The 14701-nt window shown below is 44.7% G+C and overlaps 1 protein-coding gene across 4 annotated transcripts in view; it reads left to right on the top strand.

Annotated features, from left to right (window-relative positions):
* Positions 1–14701, top strand: part of drp2 (dystrophin related protein 2) — a 200136-nt gene that overhangs the window by 120691 nt on the left and 64744 nt on the right. For all 4 annotated transcript variants that reach the window (XM_083785282.1, XM_083785283.1, XM_083785280.1 and 1 more), the window contains 3 exons: positions 293–439; positions 4358–4436; positions 11620–11680. In XM_083785282.1, coding sequence (XP_083641408.1) covers positions 293–439; positions 4358–4436; positions 11620–11680 — 287 coding nt within the window. The remainder of the gene's footprint in view (positions 1–292; positions 440–4357; positions 4437–11619; positions 11681–14701) is intronic.

Raw genomic sequence — 14701 nt, 5'->3', positions numbered from 1 at the left:
GGTCTTCTGCCCCTGCAAGGTAATTTATGTCTTTATAAATGATTGTAAAACATACATTGAACAGCTACTACAAACGTTATGCAAAGCTCGGCCAATCACAGCGGAAGTTACAGTAGGTAGGTTACTCACCAGAATGAGAGAAATGCATCGCAAAGTGCTTTACAAGGCAGAGAAAAGAGAAAAGAGTTTAAAGATGTTACAATAAAGTACAACCAACCTTGAACCTTTCCCTCTCTGTCCGACTGTGCCCTTGTCTCCCCCCCCCCTCTCTCTCTGTCTCTCTTTCCTCCAGTTGTTTAAGGAGGAACTGACCCAGGTGAAAGAAGGCATGAGGCAAATCAACGACCTGGCCCACCAGCTGGCCATCTCGGACGTACACTTGTCCATGGAGAACGCCCGCTCCCTGGAGCATCTCAACAGCAGATGGAAGCTACTTCAGGTATGCGTTTATCACCCATCCTTATGACAAGCAGCATGTTTACTTTGGCCCGCCCCGGCACCAAATGCGGGCATAGAATATGCTGATCTGGCACTGTTTGTTTGCTTCTGAGGGCTTGCTTTCATGTTCCGTGGCACCTACATGCTGGGCTTTTGGCAACATTATACTGTACCTCCTACACTTTCTCTGCCAAAAATAGTTTTGGGGAATGGGTTGCTTGTCACCTGTTAAATTACGCATAATGCAATTTCCAGCCAACAGCTGGAGCCCAAATGTTGTATTATTGCTTTGCCAATGATCTACCATGTAGATTAAACTATACACATACTCAAATAGCACTCCTCTGTAGACTAGGATTGCAACTATCAATCTATCGATTGACTTTTTGGATTCATTATTCAAAGTATGTTTTTTAATTACTTTAAAAAACGTAGTGTTCATACAACATAACGTTTGGGTATTGGTTAAGACTGACGTTATGTATCTTTCAGGAAATTTCACTGCTTCATCTCAACCATTACTTTATGGCTCTGGTTTCAGCCACGCAATGTATTTTTTGTAGGGATGTCCCGATGTCTCTTCCGATCCGATCCCGATACCTCAATGTCTGTGTTACCGATACCAGTGTCGTGACCAGTGTTTATAGCTATCTATGCTATATATCTCGTGTTGTGTTTATAGCAGACTCCTCACTCAAATGTGCACTTGCAGTTTGGGCAACTCCAAAGAAAACTCCACATGTCCCAACATTTTATTTACCTGCCATAGTGTCAACCCCTTACCCCTGTGTCGGATCGGTGTTTAGACTGGCATATTCACCGATACCGATATGACCCGATATGAAAAATAAGGGCCGATCCGATACTTTTCCCGAAAATGTGGGCATTTGGTGAAAGAAATGTAAATGCCCTCCACTCCATTCCATGCCATGCCGGAAGGCAGCATTCAGGAGAATTGCTTTTTTTCCCGAATTCTCCTGAACATGAACACAGTATTTTGCGCTGAACAAATTTGTTTAGAAATCCATGTCGTTACACACTGCATCTCCGCATCTCCACTGCAAAATAGCAGATCTACAAGCTCTCAACGCGTCGCACTGCGACGCGTTGAGAGCTTGTAGATCTGCTATTTTTACTATTTTCGTCCTAATGACCCCTTCCTCTCTAACACTCTCTGCACGTCCCGGCATGCATTGATGTGTAAGCTGCCTCTATTTTAATGCACGGTTTGGATCGCGGCAGCAACAAAATGAAGCTCGTCTCCTGTGAAGCTGGAACTTATTGGATTGTTCAGCATGGCTGCTTAGAGCAAGATGGAGCTCAGCTAATGAACCAAAAACAAATAGTAGGGGACCCACCCCACCCTGCCACAGTACCACCGCCACCGCATGCCGTCTGCTCGGTTCAGACTTCTTCTGCTCTTGTTCCCCATCTCTCTTTTGGTTTACTTTAAATTCAGTAAGTTGTGCTAACCTGGCATCACTAAATCATTCAGTGCCAAAGAACAATGAAGCATCTCTCTCTTTCTCTCTCTCTCTCTCTCTCTCTCTCTCTCTCTCTCTCTCTCTCTCTCTCTCTGTCCTAATTTTCCCTTAATTAACATGATAAATGCTAAATCCCCATCTTTCCCAGTGCTGTCCCACTGCACCTGGTTGATTTTCCCTTCCCCAATGCCAATAACATGCATTTGCCAAGGTTGATATCACAATAGTGTGCAATGGCGGGTAATGTAGGTTGTTTGTCTTCCTTATAGCAGCCCAAATTGTTTGTATAGCCAAATGGATTGAACGAATCTGCACAGTTAGCAGTAACATTTTCACAGCATGTTGAAAATGTTCCACGGCTTGAGTCATAATAGCTCAAGTCATCCTGGTTGTTTTTAGGATTTATTAAAAAATTCTTGTACTTTATATTACATTTATATTTAGAGCTTATAAATGGTCTTGTCTACCTCCACGACTGCCTGCCCCCCCAACCCCTCAGGTCCTCCACTGCCAGCCTGCTCAAAGGGCCTAAACAAATGGCAACAAAACAATATGGAGAAGCAGCTTTCTGCTTCTACGGATATACAGTATGGTGGCATGACGTGTCAGAGGCGTGATATGTCACGACTGCTTGACCATATACACTATACAGTATGGAGGCGTGATGTCACAAGGCCTGACCATATATGGAGGCGTGATGTCACAAGGCCTTGCCATATATGGAGTCGTGACTAACACACGGATATGCAGGTTTTCAAAGTAAATGCGACCTACGGTGTTACTATTATTTATAGCTGATTCTTTGGGCTGGAGAGCGATGTTCTTGTGAAAGGTGATGTTTGTATTTCACGGAATACAGCAGTAATACAGCAGTTTTCATTGAACTAGCTCTAAATGACTGCACTGTACCCCACCCCACCCCCTTATCTCTCTCTTTCTCTGGCTCAGCCCGATCAAATTACCGACAATTGTTTGTGGCGGCGTTTCGACACCCAATTGACAACGATTCATGTAGCAAATCCAATACCTTGCAAATGGAGCAGGATTAGGAGGCTAAAATCCCATTTGGGGAGTACCAGAACTGATGAGGAGCGTTGTTCTGAAGGCCGGCGAAAACTTTACTCTGCCAACGCAATTTCACTGCCTATCGACACGTGTAGCGGCGCTGGCATCCACTTCCCCGTCACACATCCCCCTGCACATCCCAATCCTCACTCCATCCACTTCCCCGTCACACATCCCCCTGCACATCCCAATCCTCACTCCATCCACTTCCCCGTCACACATCCCCCTGCACATCCCAATCCTCACTCCATCCACTTCCCCATCACACATCCCCCTGCACATCCCAATCCTCACTCCCGTCAGCTGTTTTCTTCTGCTCTGACACTCGTGGTGCAACGAGAGACTGCTGTCCTCATTTCAACAGGCAGACAGATGCTTTTGCGCTGTCTTTGCCTCCCCACCCTCTGCTGATCAAAGGCCGTTGCAAGAAGAGCCTCCATTTATTATTCTGCAGTTAACAAATGGAGGAAGAAGCACACGGTGTCCCTGCGTGTTTGTTTGTGTGCGTGTGTGCATGTGCATGTGCATGGATGGAACTGTGCGTTTGGCAGGTGTTTGTGACAGAAAAGAGAGAAGGGAACAGAGTAACATTCCATGCCGGCATGTTTTGGGGCACCTCGGTAGACCTTGCCACGCAAAAACTACACAAACAAATTACAAATCACGGGTCCTGTGACGCGCCATCTTGAACCGGAAGTATTAATCGCACGCGGACCGTCGCTCAATCCGGACCTAAACTAGCATGCAACACGCTAATCTGCTAACCGGAGCGACGAGCGAGGCTTTTATTGACATCCTAAAGATCATACTTTTTCTCAAATCTGAGCTTCAATTCCGAGATACAAGCGGCTAAAGATGTCGACCATTACAGGAGTGTATGGAGCGCTGCGTGGAGAATCCATGTGTGTCCATGTGTGTCTCTCTGCAGGGTTCCATAGATGAGAATCCATGTGTGTCTCTGTGTGTCTCTCTGCAGGGTTCCATAGAGGAGAATCCATGTGTGTCTCTCTACAGGGTTCCATAGAGGGGAATCCATGTGTGTCTCTCTGCAGGGTTCCATAGATGAGAATCCATGTGTGTCCATGTGTGTCTCTCTGCAGGGTTCCATAGATGAGAATCCATGTGTGTCTCTCTGCAGGGTTCCATAGATGAGAATCCATGTGTGTCTCTCTGCAGGGTTCCATAGAGGAGAATCCATGTGTGTCTCTCTGCAGGGTTCCATAGAGGAGAATCCATGAGTGTCTCTCTACAGGGTTCCATAGAGGAGAATCCATGAGTGTCTCTCTACAGGGTTCCATAGAGGAGAATCCATGTGTGTCTCTCTGGGGTTCCATAGATGAGAACCCATGTGTCCATGTGTGTCTCTGCAGGGTTCCATAGAGGAGCGGCTCAAGCAGCTCCAGGACGCTCACAGAGACTTTGGCCCTGGATCACAGCACTTCCTCTCCAGTAAGAGAGTCCTCTTCTTCTGTTTGAAGTCACCACCACATGCCGTCCATGCAATCTGTGCTGCATTGTGTGACATGACATCACAGGGGGACTGGAAAGGAAATAATGGGCATTAGTATGTCTCAAAGATGTTTTAGGGGGTTAAGGGGATGTGTGTCTCTGTGGGTGTCTGCGATGGTAACAGCAGACTCCCCGGGTGATGCCGGCTGCAGCTGGCCCAAATCACCGCTCTCATCTGAGCAGGACTGACTTTAAATTGAGGATTGTGTCTCTTTTCCGGCAGTGTACCTGCTGCCCTTCAAAGAGTGATTCATTATATTTTGTGTGTGCGTGTGCGTGCGTGCGTAGAGTCCATGGTGTATCGCTGTGTGAGAGGTAGGGAAATTGAGGAAAGTCTTCTGCTGTCCTCCTCCAAACCCATCCTGTGCTGCTGCTGTCATGCTGGCTCAGCGATGTCACACAGCTCTATAACTGGCAGTTCAGCATTTGAGTCTTTATGTCTGTGTGTCCACGCACGTGCGTGTGGTTGTAGTTAAATTACAATGAATACAGCACACAAAAAAGTTAATTTTTTTAATCACGATTAACACGTGATTTTGTGTAGTTAATCAAATTTTTTTTTTTTTTTTACTTGAACTTGAATAATGAACTGTGTTGTAGTGTAGGAAAATACGAACGGCTTTCAAAAGTATTATTAATTATTAGTTTTAATTTATCCAATACATTATAGATTTATTTATAGGTAGGCTACATTCTCCTCTTATAATACTCTCTTGTGTACACATTCTCTAGTCTCTCTGATTCTCTCTCTCTGATTCTCTCTCTCTGTCTCTCTCTCTCTCTCTGTCTCTCTCTCTCTGTCTCTCTCTCTCTCTCTCCCCCGCACGCACGCACGCACGCACGCACGCACGCACACATTTAGGCCTTCACACACAGACACAATTATCTCTCTTACATACACAGGCATGCTGGAAGTGGTTTTCAGCAGAGGACTCTGGGGGCTTACAACTAAATTATGAATATTGTTTTATACAGTATATCTTATACCAGGTGCAGAGGTGCAGAACAAAAACAAGAACAGCAGCATGCCACATCATGGTGTCAGTATGCACTTGCAAAGTAGTTAGATAGACAGACAGCTATAGATGTATCAACCGTCCATTTGTCCAGATTCAACTTTGGGAAAGTTGAATTAAATGAGCTTTTGAGGAGATCTTGTACAGTTCAGTTCAAGTGGTAATGCTACGTTTTACCAATTGGGAGTACATGATTCTCCTCCTGGTCTTTATTGTCTGATGCCTATTGTCTTCAACGCATGTGCATTATTCATTTGTGGTAGGAGTACAACAACAAGGTTTTGCCAGTTGCACAGCTTGCAGGTTTTCTTTTCTTTCTTTGTGACAGTTAGGCACGGAAATTCCCATAGTGCTATGAATGTGTGTGTGAGAGAGAGAGAGAGAGAGAGAGAGAGAGAGAGAGAGACACACACACATACACACACACACACACACACACACACACACACACACACACACTCAGACATGATAGGTCGGGTAAGGTAACTCATTTAAATGGCACCTAGGCTTTGTAGAATGCTTATAACAAATAACAAGACATGAAATGGAATTTACTGGTGGCTGCTTAATTGTTTCAGCGTCGCAATGGCTTTTTTTGGTCTGAACAGGGCATATAGGACTTAGTCTCCCATTGGCCGTATGTTGGTCTGAACAGGTCATATAGGACTTAAGTCTCCCATTGGCCGTACGGTATGTTGGTCTGAACAGGTCATATAGGACTTAGTCTCCCATTGGCCGTATATTGGTCTGAACAGGTCATATAGGACTTACAGTAGTCTCCCATTGGCTGTATAGTCTGAACAGGTCATATAGGACTTAGTCTCCCATTGGCCGTATAGTCTGAACAGGGCATATAGGACTTAGTCTCCCATTGGCCGTATAGTCTGAACAGGGCATATAGGACTTAGTTTCCCATTAGCCGTATATTGGTCTGACCAGGGCATATAGGACTGTATAGGGCCAGCCAATCATCAAAAGCTTGCCACTACATCGCCACTAGTCCTCTGGGTTTTACAGGTGGTTTTTGAAGCCACCTGTACAAACTCAAATACAGTATAAAACTAAAGAATCCAAGGTTAACTTAAACTGCCATGAGAGATTCAGCCACAGGCAACAGTTATTCATAGTAAATAGCTCATTTTAAAATGAGACTTAAGGCCTTTTCAGATGGGGAGCGACTGACGCGCCATATAGGCCGTGTTGTGAGGTCCCTTTTCGTTCAGGTCCGTTCCCACGGAAGGGGGACTACACAATTTTTTCTCCATAAAAGAGATTTATAGGTAGAAAGTAAAAAAAAAAAAGTTCTACTCGTCCCGCCCTGCAGTTATTTTATAATCCGCGAATTAAAACGGGACTATTTCTTACAAGGCGTAATAATATGTGCAAGGGGAGTGGTGTTGTTTTGGTCACGTGGACCAATCGCGTAGCAGCTTTATTCCCTTCCCATAATAATATTAGAGCAATGGCGGCCACCAGTTCAACCAGCCAAGAGGGGAAAAATAAACCAAAACAGCGGGGAAAAGTGCGTAAAAGGGAATCAAATGACTCTAACGAGGACGCTGTGTTTCACGCCACGTGTTACTGTCGCTTTATTTGTAAAAGACGATTGTGTTTGGCCGAGAAACGCTGCACACAGACGGTGCAGGGGGAAGAAGGAGAACGCTGCCTCGGACAGTCACGTCTGAAACCCCCCGAAAGAAACGTCGTTCTCGGACAGGTTTGCCCGTCCCTTCTGCTGGCCATGTCCTTCCAGCCATCTGCATCATTTGTGGACAAATATATTACTGTTTTGGAAAACGGAAGAAGCTTTCACAAGCAGAAGCAGTGTCTGTCAGGTAAGCGACCACCCTCCCTCTCTTTCTCTCTCTCTCTCTCTCACACACACACACACACACACACACACACGTTAACATTGGACTGGAAAATGCTAGCCCTAGAACGGCTCTTGTTGTTACATACAGTACATACTGTATGTAACAACAAGAGCCGTTCTAGGGCTAGGAAAATGCATGCCAGTTTTGGACTGTGAAATATTGATTATGACGATAACTGTGCTACCGGTATTTACATACAGACCTATCATTTCCCCATTAGATCAGAGGTCTTTGATGTGCTGTGTTTGAGGCCAAGGCTTTGTGGGATCACTCTGTTGAATATGTTGAATATCATGTCTTTTTGGGTAAGGAAGTTTGCAGATAGAAAGGCGGTGGTCTTGTGATGTAGTGCATTTATATATTATTATATTATATTATACTTATCATTGATAAAAGTGTTTATCTACAGAACAGAGACTGAAACACTGCTGATTGAATTACTACATTATTAGGAATGCATGGAGATCAAGGGGGCAGGTCACTGTTATTTATATATTACATAACCATATAATGGATAGAAGATACAAAAACAAATTTCACCTACATTTTGAATTGTAAATGTGTGATACTATATATATACTCTGTATTTTGGCTGTCTTTAGATACAATGTTGACAGCAGACACCTTTGCACATGTTAAGTATTTTTTTGTCTGTGTGTGTGTGTGTGTGTGTGTGTGTGTGTGTGTGTGTGTGTGTGTTTTCAGAAATTAACAACCCTTTGCTGCCAGCTACAACATATTCTGCGAACGAGTCATCCTGAAAATGAACCAACTAAGGAAGAAGTTCATAGACATTGTTAAGAAGAATGAGGATATTGATGCTTCAGACTACAGGTAACTGTGTCCTTGACAGTTCAGTAAACAAAAAAGAACCTCTTTCATACTGAAAAGTTTCAATTTTATTGATTTATTCGCTCACAAGAAAGGCTATGACACTATGTTTAAATTAATTTGTTTCTCATTGTGAAAAAATCCCTTTATTTATACATTTGTGCCCGTCTTTTTCTATATTTTCATTTTGCAGGCAGGATAAACTGAAAAGGCGGTTGGCCCGTGATTTCCCCCAGCTGCAACACGCAACATCTCTGAACTAGTTTTTGTTGAAACATTATCAGCAGATACACTGTTAGACAGGCTATCCATCAGACACGACCACAACTGAGTCAACCGAGGTAAGCCAAGCTGAAAGTGACAATGAACACACATCTGGACAAACTACAGAGCACACAAGGACACTGTATAGTGCAGGACTGATATTGAACTTGTAAATGAAACTCCCGGTATGAAATGCCCTTGGCCTCCCACAGCAGAGGATTTGAATGTTTCTGAAGCAAAATCTGTTGTGCCAGTTGAACTATTCAATGTAATTTCCTGGATTATAGGTGCAACAGAGGAACCAACACTAGACTGTTATGTTGATATTCCTGAAGATGTAAACCTAAAAGTTTTATCTGTTTGTCAATACATTGTGCATCTAAAGGTCGGAAGCAGACGCCTAAGTCACTGTGTCTTGGTCTAACTGTTCGCCATTTAACAGGTTCATCCAATGTTCTGTCACTACTGAATAGATTAGGACACTGTGCTTCATGGAAGACAGTTGTCAGTCTAGACACTAGCCTAGCTCAACTACAACTTCTAGAGGGCAGAGACAAAATTCCTAAGGGGTTCTCAAAGAAGGCACCTACCATACTGGTGTGGGATAACATTGATTTTGGGGAGGAGACACTGTCAGGTTGTGGAACTACTCACCATACAAATGGCATTATGCTACAAAGTTCTGTTGTTGAAACAATGTCTAGACCAGACAGACAGCCACTGCCGAAGTCAGTTTACACATTGAAAGCACCTCCTACCTTCAACACAATCCACAATCTAAAAGACAAGGGCCACAGAACTTGTTTCAGGATGCAAGGTACAAATCATTCTGTACGGCATCATCAGCTTTGCCAGAACTGTCCATTCCCCCAACAAGTGATGCTCTCCACCAACATTGCAAAAGGGCAAACTACCAAGCAGCAGTGATGAGACGTTCTCTGACTAGTAGGATGTGTGCTCCTTCACCCATTGGCAGTGGATGGGGCATGGAGGATGGGGAGTTAAAAGTAACATGGCTGACTAGAAATCCTGCCCCTGATAGTGTGTTGCAGGTAGTCCACTGTAATTGTAAAAAAGCAAATGTGAGACTGAAAGATGTTCATGTATGTCTGCAAAACTGTCTTGCACTGATTTATGTCACTGCCAGGACTGTGAAAATGTGTCAAAGGAAACAGAAGAAAGAGGTACATGGGATGATGACATTTGTATGCTATTTTGTATTTTCATATATTTCCTGGGGGGGGGGGGGGGGGGGGGGGTTGGATGTACAAATGACAGATGCTGTGACACTTTGCGGAACTTGTAAATAAATAAATCTTTCATACCATATGTTGTAATAATTCTGACCTCTAGTACTTTAATTTTTAGTCTTGTCCATTTCTTTGCATTATTCCAATTTAGGGGGCGTGGTAACATTTTGATAGATTTTCTGCCATGTTGGTCCAAGGTGCCCTGATTTTCTTTTCTACCTTTCATTACACATTAGGTTGAGACATTTTCTATGTATGAAACATAAGCTCTTGGCACAATTTACTGTGTAGGTTTCATTGTACTGTGTGGCAAACACTTAAGTTGAAGCATATTCTTTAACAAATATGCTACATTTCATGATATAAATTCACATATGAGTAAACTAAAGGCACCAATACTTATGTCAGATGTTATGTATATGCATTTGACATTTGAGAAAAAAACTGTGTTGCCAAAAACACATTTTACAAGCAAAAACAGCAGCACACGATTTTCGTTTTTTGGTTATACACTGTTTATACATTTATGGCTTTAAAAAAAAACAGCAGGTTTTTATGAGTAGAACTTTTAACCCAAAGTCTAGAAGGGTATTATCTATGAAAAAATGCATTGAATGCGTAGTTCGCTTGACATGGGAACGAAACTCATTTTCTAAGCACTTTTTCATGGGTCCCAACACGGCCTAATAGTAATTAATTTTCAATGAGAGGCTTGCATTTATGTTGGAAGCGCGGAGAAGTTGAGGGGCGTATTTTCACGGGCGTAGTCCCATGAAATTGTCCCACACATGCTCGTTGCACACATGCTCGTTGCACACATGCTCGTTGCACACATGCTCGTTGCACACATGCTACACCTGGATTGTGGTGAGCTTTTTTTCCCCCACGCTACAGAACGCCTGCGTCATTCGCTCCCCATCTGAAACGGCCTTTACAGTAAATGCTGAAATTAATAGTAGTCATTCATTAGTATGTTATTTAAAACAATTAAAGGCCAAATATCCTTTGCATAGCAGTAGTCCGGCAGCCGACAAATTGTCAAAAATGTCAAACTTAGCATGTGACATGACATGTAAAAACGGCCATTGCAATTATGACAAATGTGATGAGGTCAGCACATTTTGGGTGGCTATGGCTATGGCTATGGCTAGTTTGACATGTCACATGCTACTTAAAGCAAAAGGAAAGTTTGACATTTGGACATCTTTGCCTGCCATAGGATGTTAATGGTAGGGTCACAAGAAACCCCTATAAAAAATTGCCCAATACTAACAGCCGGTCAGCAAGTGGATTCATGAATGCATAAAAAAAACTATAAATACCAAATTTCACACCCGTCCACCCCGGCTGCCGGACTACAGCAGCCAGACTACAGCATGTGGGATGTCGACATCAATGTCGGATCCCTAGTGTCCTCAAATGTCTCGCTCACAATAAAAGGACACTATATATGTGAGAACGTGTGTGGGTCCAAAATGTAGCAATGCAACAATGAGCACAGGATATGTTTTCTGCCTTTCTGTGAATTGTCACCGTGTGTGTGTGTGTTTGTGCACGCGTTGTACATCCAGCCTATTTATATTCTGTCCCCTTTCATGCCAAACCCCCCGTGGTTCAGATTAGATGCTCCAGGCGCCATGCTCGTTCCACTAGGTCCACCTCCCTACCAACTCTATTAACTCCTGCCAGATATCCTGAAACTCTCGGGGAGCACGACACAATAGGGCTGCCTTCCTCGGCTATTGTGTGTCGTTGAACCGGCGCGCCTCTTGTTATGATGCTCCGAAATAATACCCACAGCCCCATCGGTGGGGGAAGAGTGACATTTCGTGGCTGCACATGCCTCTATTCTCTCATCGATTTTCTCCCTTCTTCTGTGCCTGTGCAGGTTCCGTGCAGATACCATGGGAGCGTGCCATCTCCCCGAACAAAGTGCCCTACTACATCAAGTAAGATAATCTGGAATGGCGGTTTGGGGTAGAATGGGAATACTGTGTGTGGTGTGGTGTGGTGTGTGTGTGAGTGTTTATGTTATCCCCTGATTCGGTTTCTTTGGCAGGCTGGAAAGGCGTCTAGAACAGCCTTTTTGACTGCGTGAAGATATATAGTAACTCACTGTAACCAATAGCAATGAAATTCTCTCATGCGGCTGCTGGTAGAATGAACTGGTGGTAGTCTACTCTGAAGCACAAGTTTTAGTGAGTTAAAACATACGTTTTTAGCAGAGAAAGTCCAGTTTGAAGTCTCGTTTGAAGGCTCTCCTCCTTTGATTTGAAACCTTACTATTGAATTAGCTGCAACTGTGATAAGAATACCAGATGAGTGGTATTGACTGACAGTAAGCCCCCTTTTCTCCAAACCACTTATCTATTTACCACCACTTCATCAATACCATTTACTGCTTTGAATTGTTCTGCTGTTTTTACCCTCAAGCTACAGTACTGTACGTGAATGAGTGCCATGTGAGTGAGTGTGCATGCATCTGTGTATGTACTTATGTGTTTATCCACATCATGCAGTTTATCCCTCTGCAAACTATTATGTATTAATTTCTTAATGACCAGCTTTAGACGTTTATAAATGGTAAATGGTGCATTTATGTAGCGCCTTTATCCAAGGCGCTTTACAGAGATTGTGCCGCATTACATTCACCCATTCACACACCGATGCCGGGGGAAACCATGCAAAGCACCAACCTGCACACCGGGAGCAATAGGGTTCAGACAGAGTCTTGCTCAACTGCACTTCACACTAACTCTGGGATCCGGTCACTCTACCCCTGAGCCACTGCCGCCCCCTGGTGGCCCTATAGTTCCCCCGGCTTTCTGCCTGCTTTTGAGGGGCGCTAGCCCCTCCTATGCCCAGCTTTGTGTGGTTGTACCACGGAAATGATTTGATTGGCTGAGCACTGGAATGTGATGTATGATGATAAGCATAGCATGATAGCGCCCCTCACTTCACACAAGTGTGATTTTAAAATGTTACTGTGACTACTGTAGACCCACTTGGGCTTGATTCATACTTGGTTGTGCGCCAACGTCGTACACCAAAAAAAAACACAAAAATACATAATACATCATATATCACATTTCGTGCTCAGCCAATCAGCCGAGCACAAGTCCGTGCTTAAATGGACAGACAGACACACATAACACAATGCTGTGCATAGGAGCGGGTAGCGGCACCAGTGTCGCCGTGTGCGACACTGGTGCACAACAAGTATAAATCCGGTGAAGAAGAGGAATATCACAGTACTACCTCAGCCAGAACACAAGACAGGTCCGTTTCGATGTCTACGCCATCCTCCTCAGAGGAATGTGTCGTAGATGTCGAAACGTCAGTCACCTTTGCTAGCACCTTAGAATGAATAAAGGCTTAAATGTCCAGGCTGCTCCAGTGTCCTCTCCTTCTTTGCTGAAATATAAATAAGGTGTCAGGCTGGCGGTAAGATCTGACAGCGGGGGATCCAGTAGCCATCAGTCGAGGAGCTCTGCACTGGCCATCTGGCATACTGAGACAAATCCTGATTGGCCGCCACATTGGCACGCCAGTGGACTGTCAGAGAATCCATGTCTTTACGGACCCAGTCTGTGTGCCTGCCTGGTAAGAAGGGCTCACATTACAGAGTATTGGGCCAGTTCATCTCAGATTCACTTAAACTTGTGCATATACGCAACGGTATACTACGCCGTTATGACTGTGTTGTGGCTGTGAAACAACAGATGGTACATGGTCTCTCCCTAAAGGGAGAGGTTGGCTGTGAAACAACAGATCGTACATGGTCTCTCCCTAAAGGGAGAGGTTGTGTGCACGCATCCACCTGGGTGACGGCAGACTGCTGGGCGAGCGCTGGCGCTTTGGCATGGGGGGGTCAGATCAATATATGGAATGAATTCTGTACTGGCCATATATGGAGCGTGTCTTGAGTGTACAGGGTTTGATGAGGTCAGATCAACATAAGGAATGTCAGAACAGGTCAGCTCCATATATGGAGATCTAAGGGTGGCAGCGGGGGCAGTGTCTTGAGTGTACAGGGTTTGATGAGGGCCTTACGTTTCGGGCCTGTTGAGAACTCTAGTTTTCGCCGGCTGCCGGGCGCGGCTGCACTAATATCTTTGGGGCAGGCCTGTCTAGAGTTTAAATGGACAGGATCAGTCAAAACGGAGACATCGAAGAGAAAGGATGGATGGGGAAGGATCAACATATGGACAGAACAGGTCAGCTCCATATATGGAGATCTAAGGGGGTCTGTTATTGATCGGGCGGCTGTGTCTCAGGAGGTATAGCAGGTCGTCCAATGATCCCTGGGTCGGCGGTTCGAATCCCGGCTCCTCCTGTCCACATGTCGAAGTGTCCTTGGGCAAGACACTGAACCCTACAATGCCTCCAATGAGTTGGTCGTGTGAGCTTGCCACCATTGGTGTGTGAATGTGGGAAGTGAGGACGCTGGCGTCGACTGTTCGCCGCTTCACCTCCCAATGTATGAATGAATGAACCATTGTAAAGCGCTTTGAGCACTTGGAAAAGCGCTCTAAAAATGCAATTCATTATTCATTGAGCTCAGTGGTCATTATCCAGAAATAACACTCAGCTGAATTGAGTGATTGACCAATTATTCAACCAAGCCACGTAATAAACATATAAATAATCAACCCTCGGTGACCCGACCACCTCCTGGTTTGGGGCCTTTGTCATTCATTTATTTTGTGCTTCTCTTTTATTGTCTCCACCAGGCCGAAGGCATGGGGGGAGAGTATGTTTTGCACTCCGTCCGTCCGTGTGTCCGTCCGTCCGTCCGTGTGTCCGTCCGTCCGTTAGCAGCTAATCTCGGCCACCGTTAACCCGGTCGATGCCAAATTTTGCACACACACTCCCTGGATGCCAACGATGAACCTCTGCCCCAAACTTTCCAGAACGGCCTGTTATAGCGCCACCAGGAGGCCGCTTTGTGCAAAACACAGTACACCTAC

This window comes from Protomyctophum parallelum, assembly GCF_964188405.1.
Source record: "Protomyctophum parallelum genome assembly, chromosome: 16".
NCBI lineage: Eukaryota > Metazoa > Chordata > Actinopteri > Myctophiformes > Myctophidae > Protomyctophum > Protomyctophum parallelum.
The sequence above is the reverse complement of the archived record's forward strand: the minus strand, read 5'-3'. Positions and strand labels throughout refer to the sequence as shown.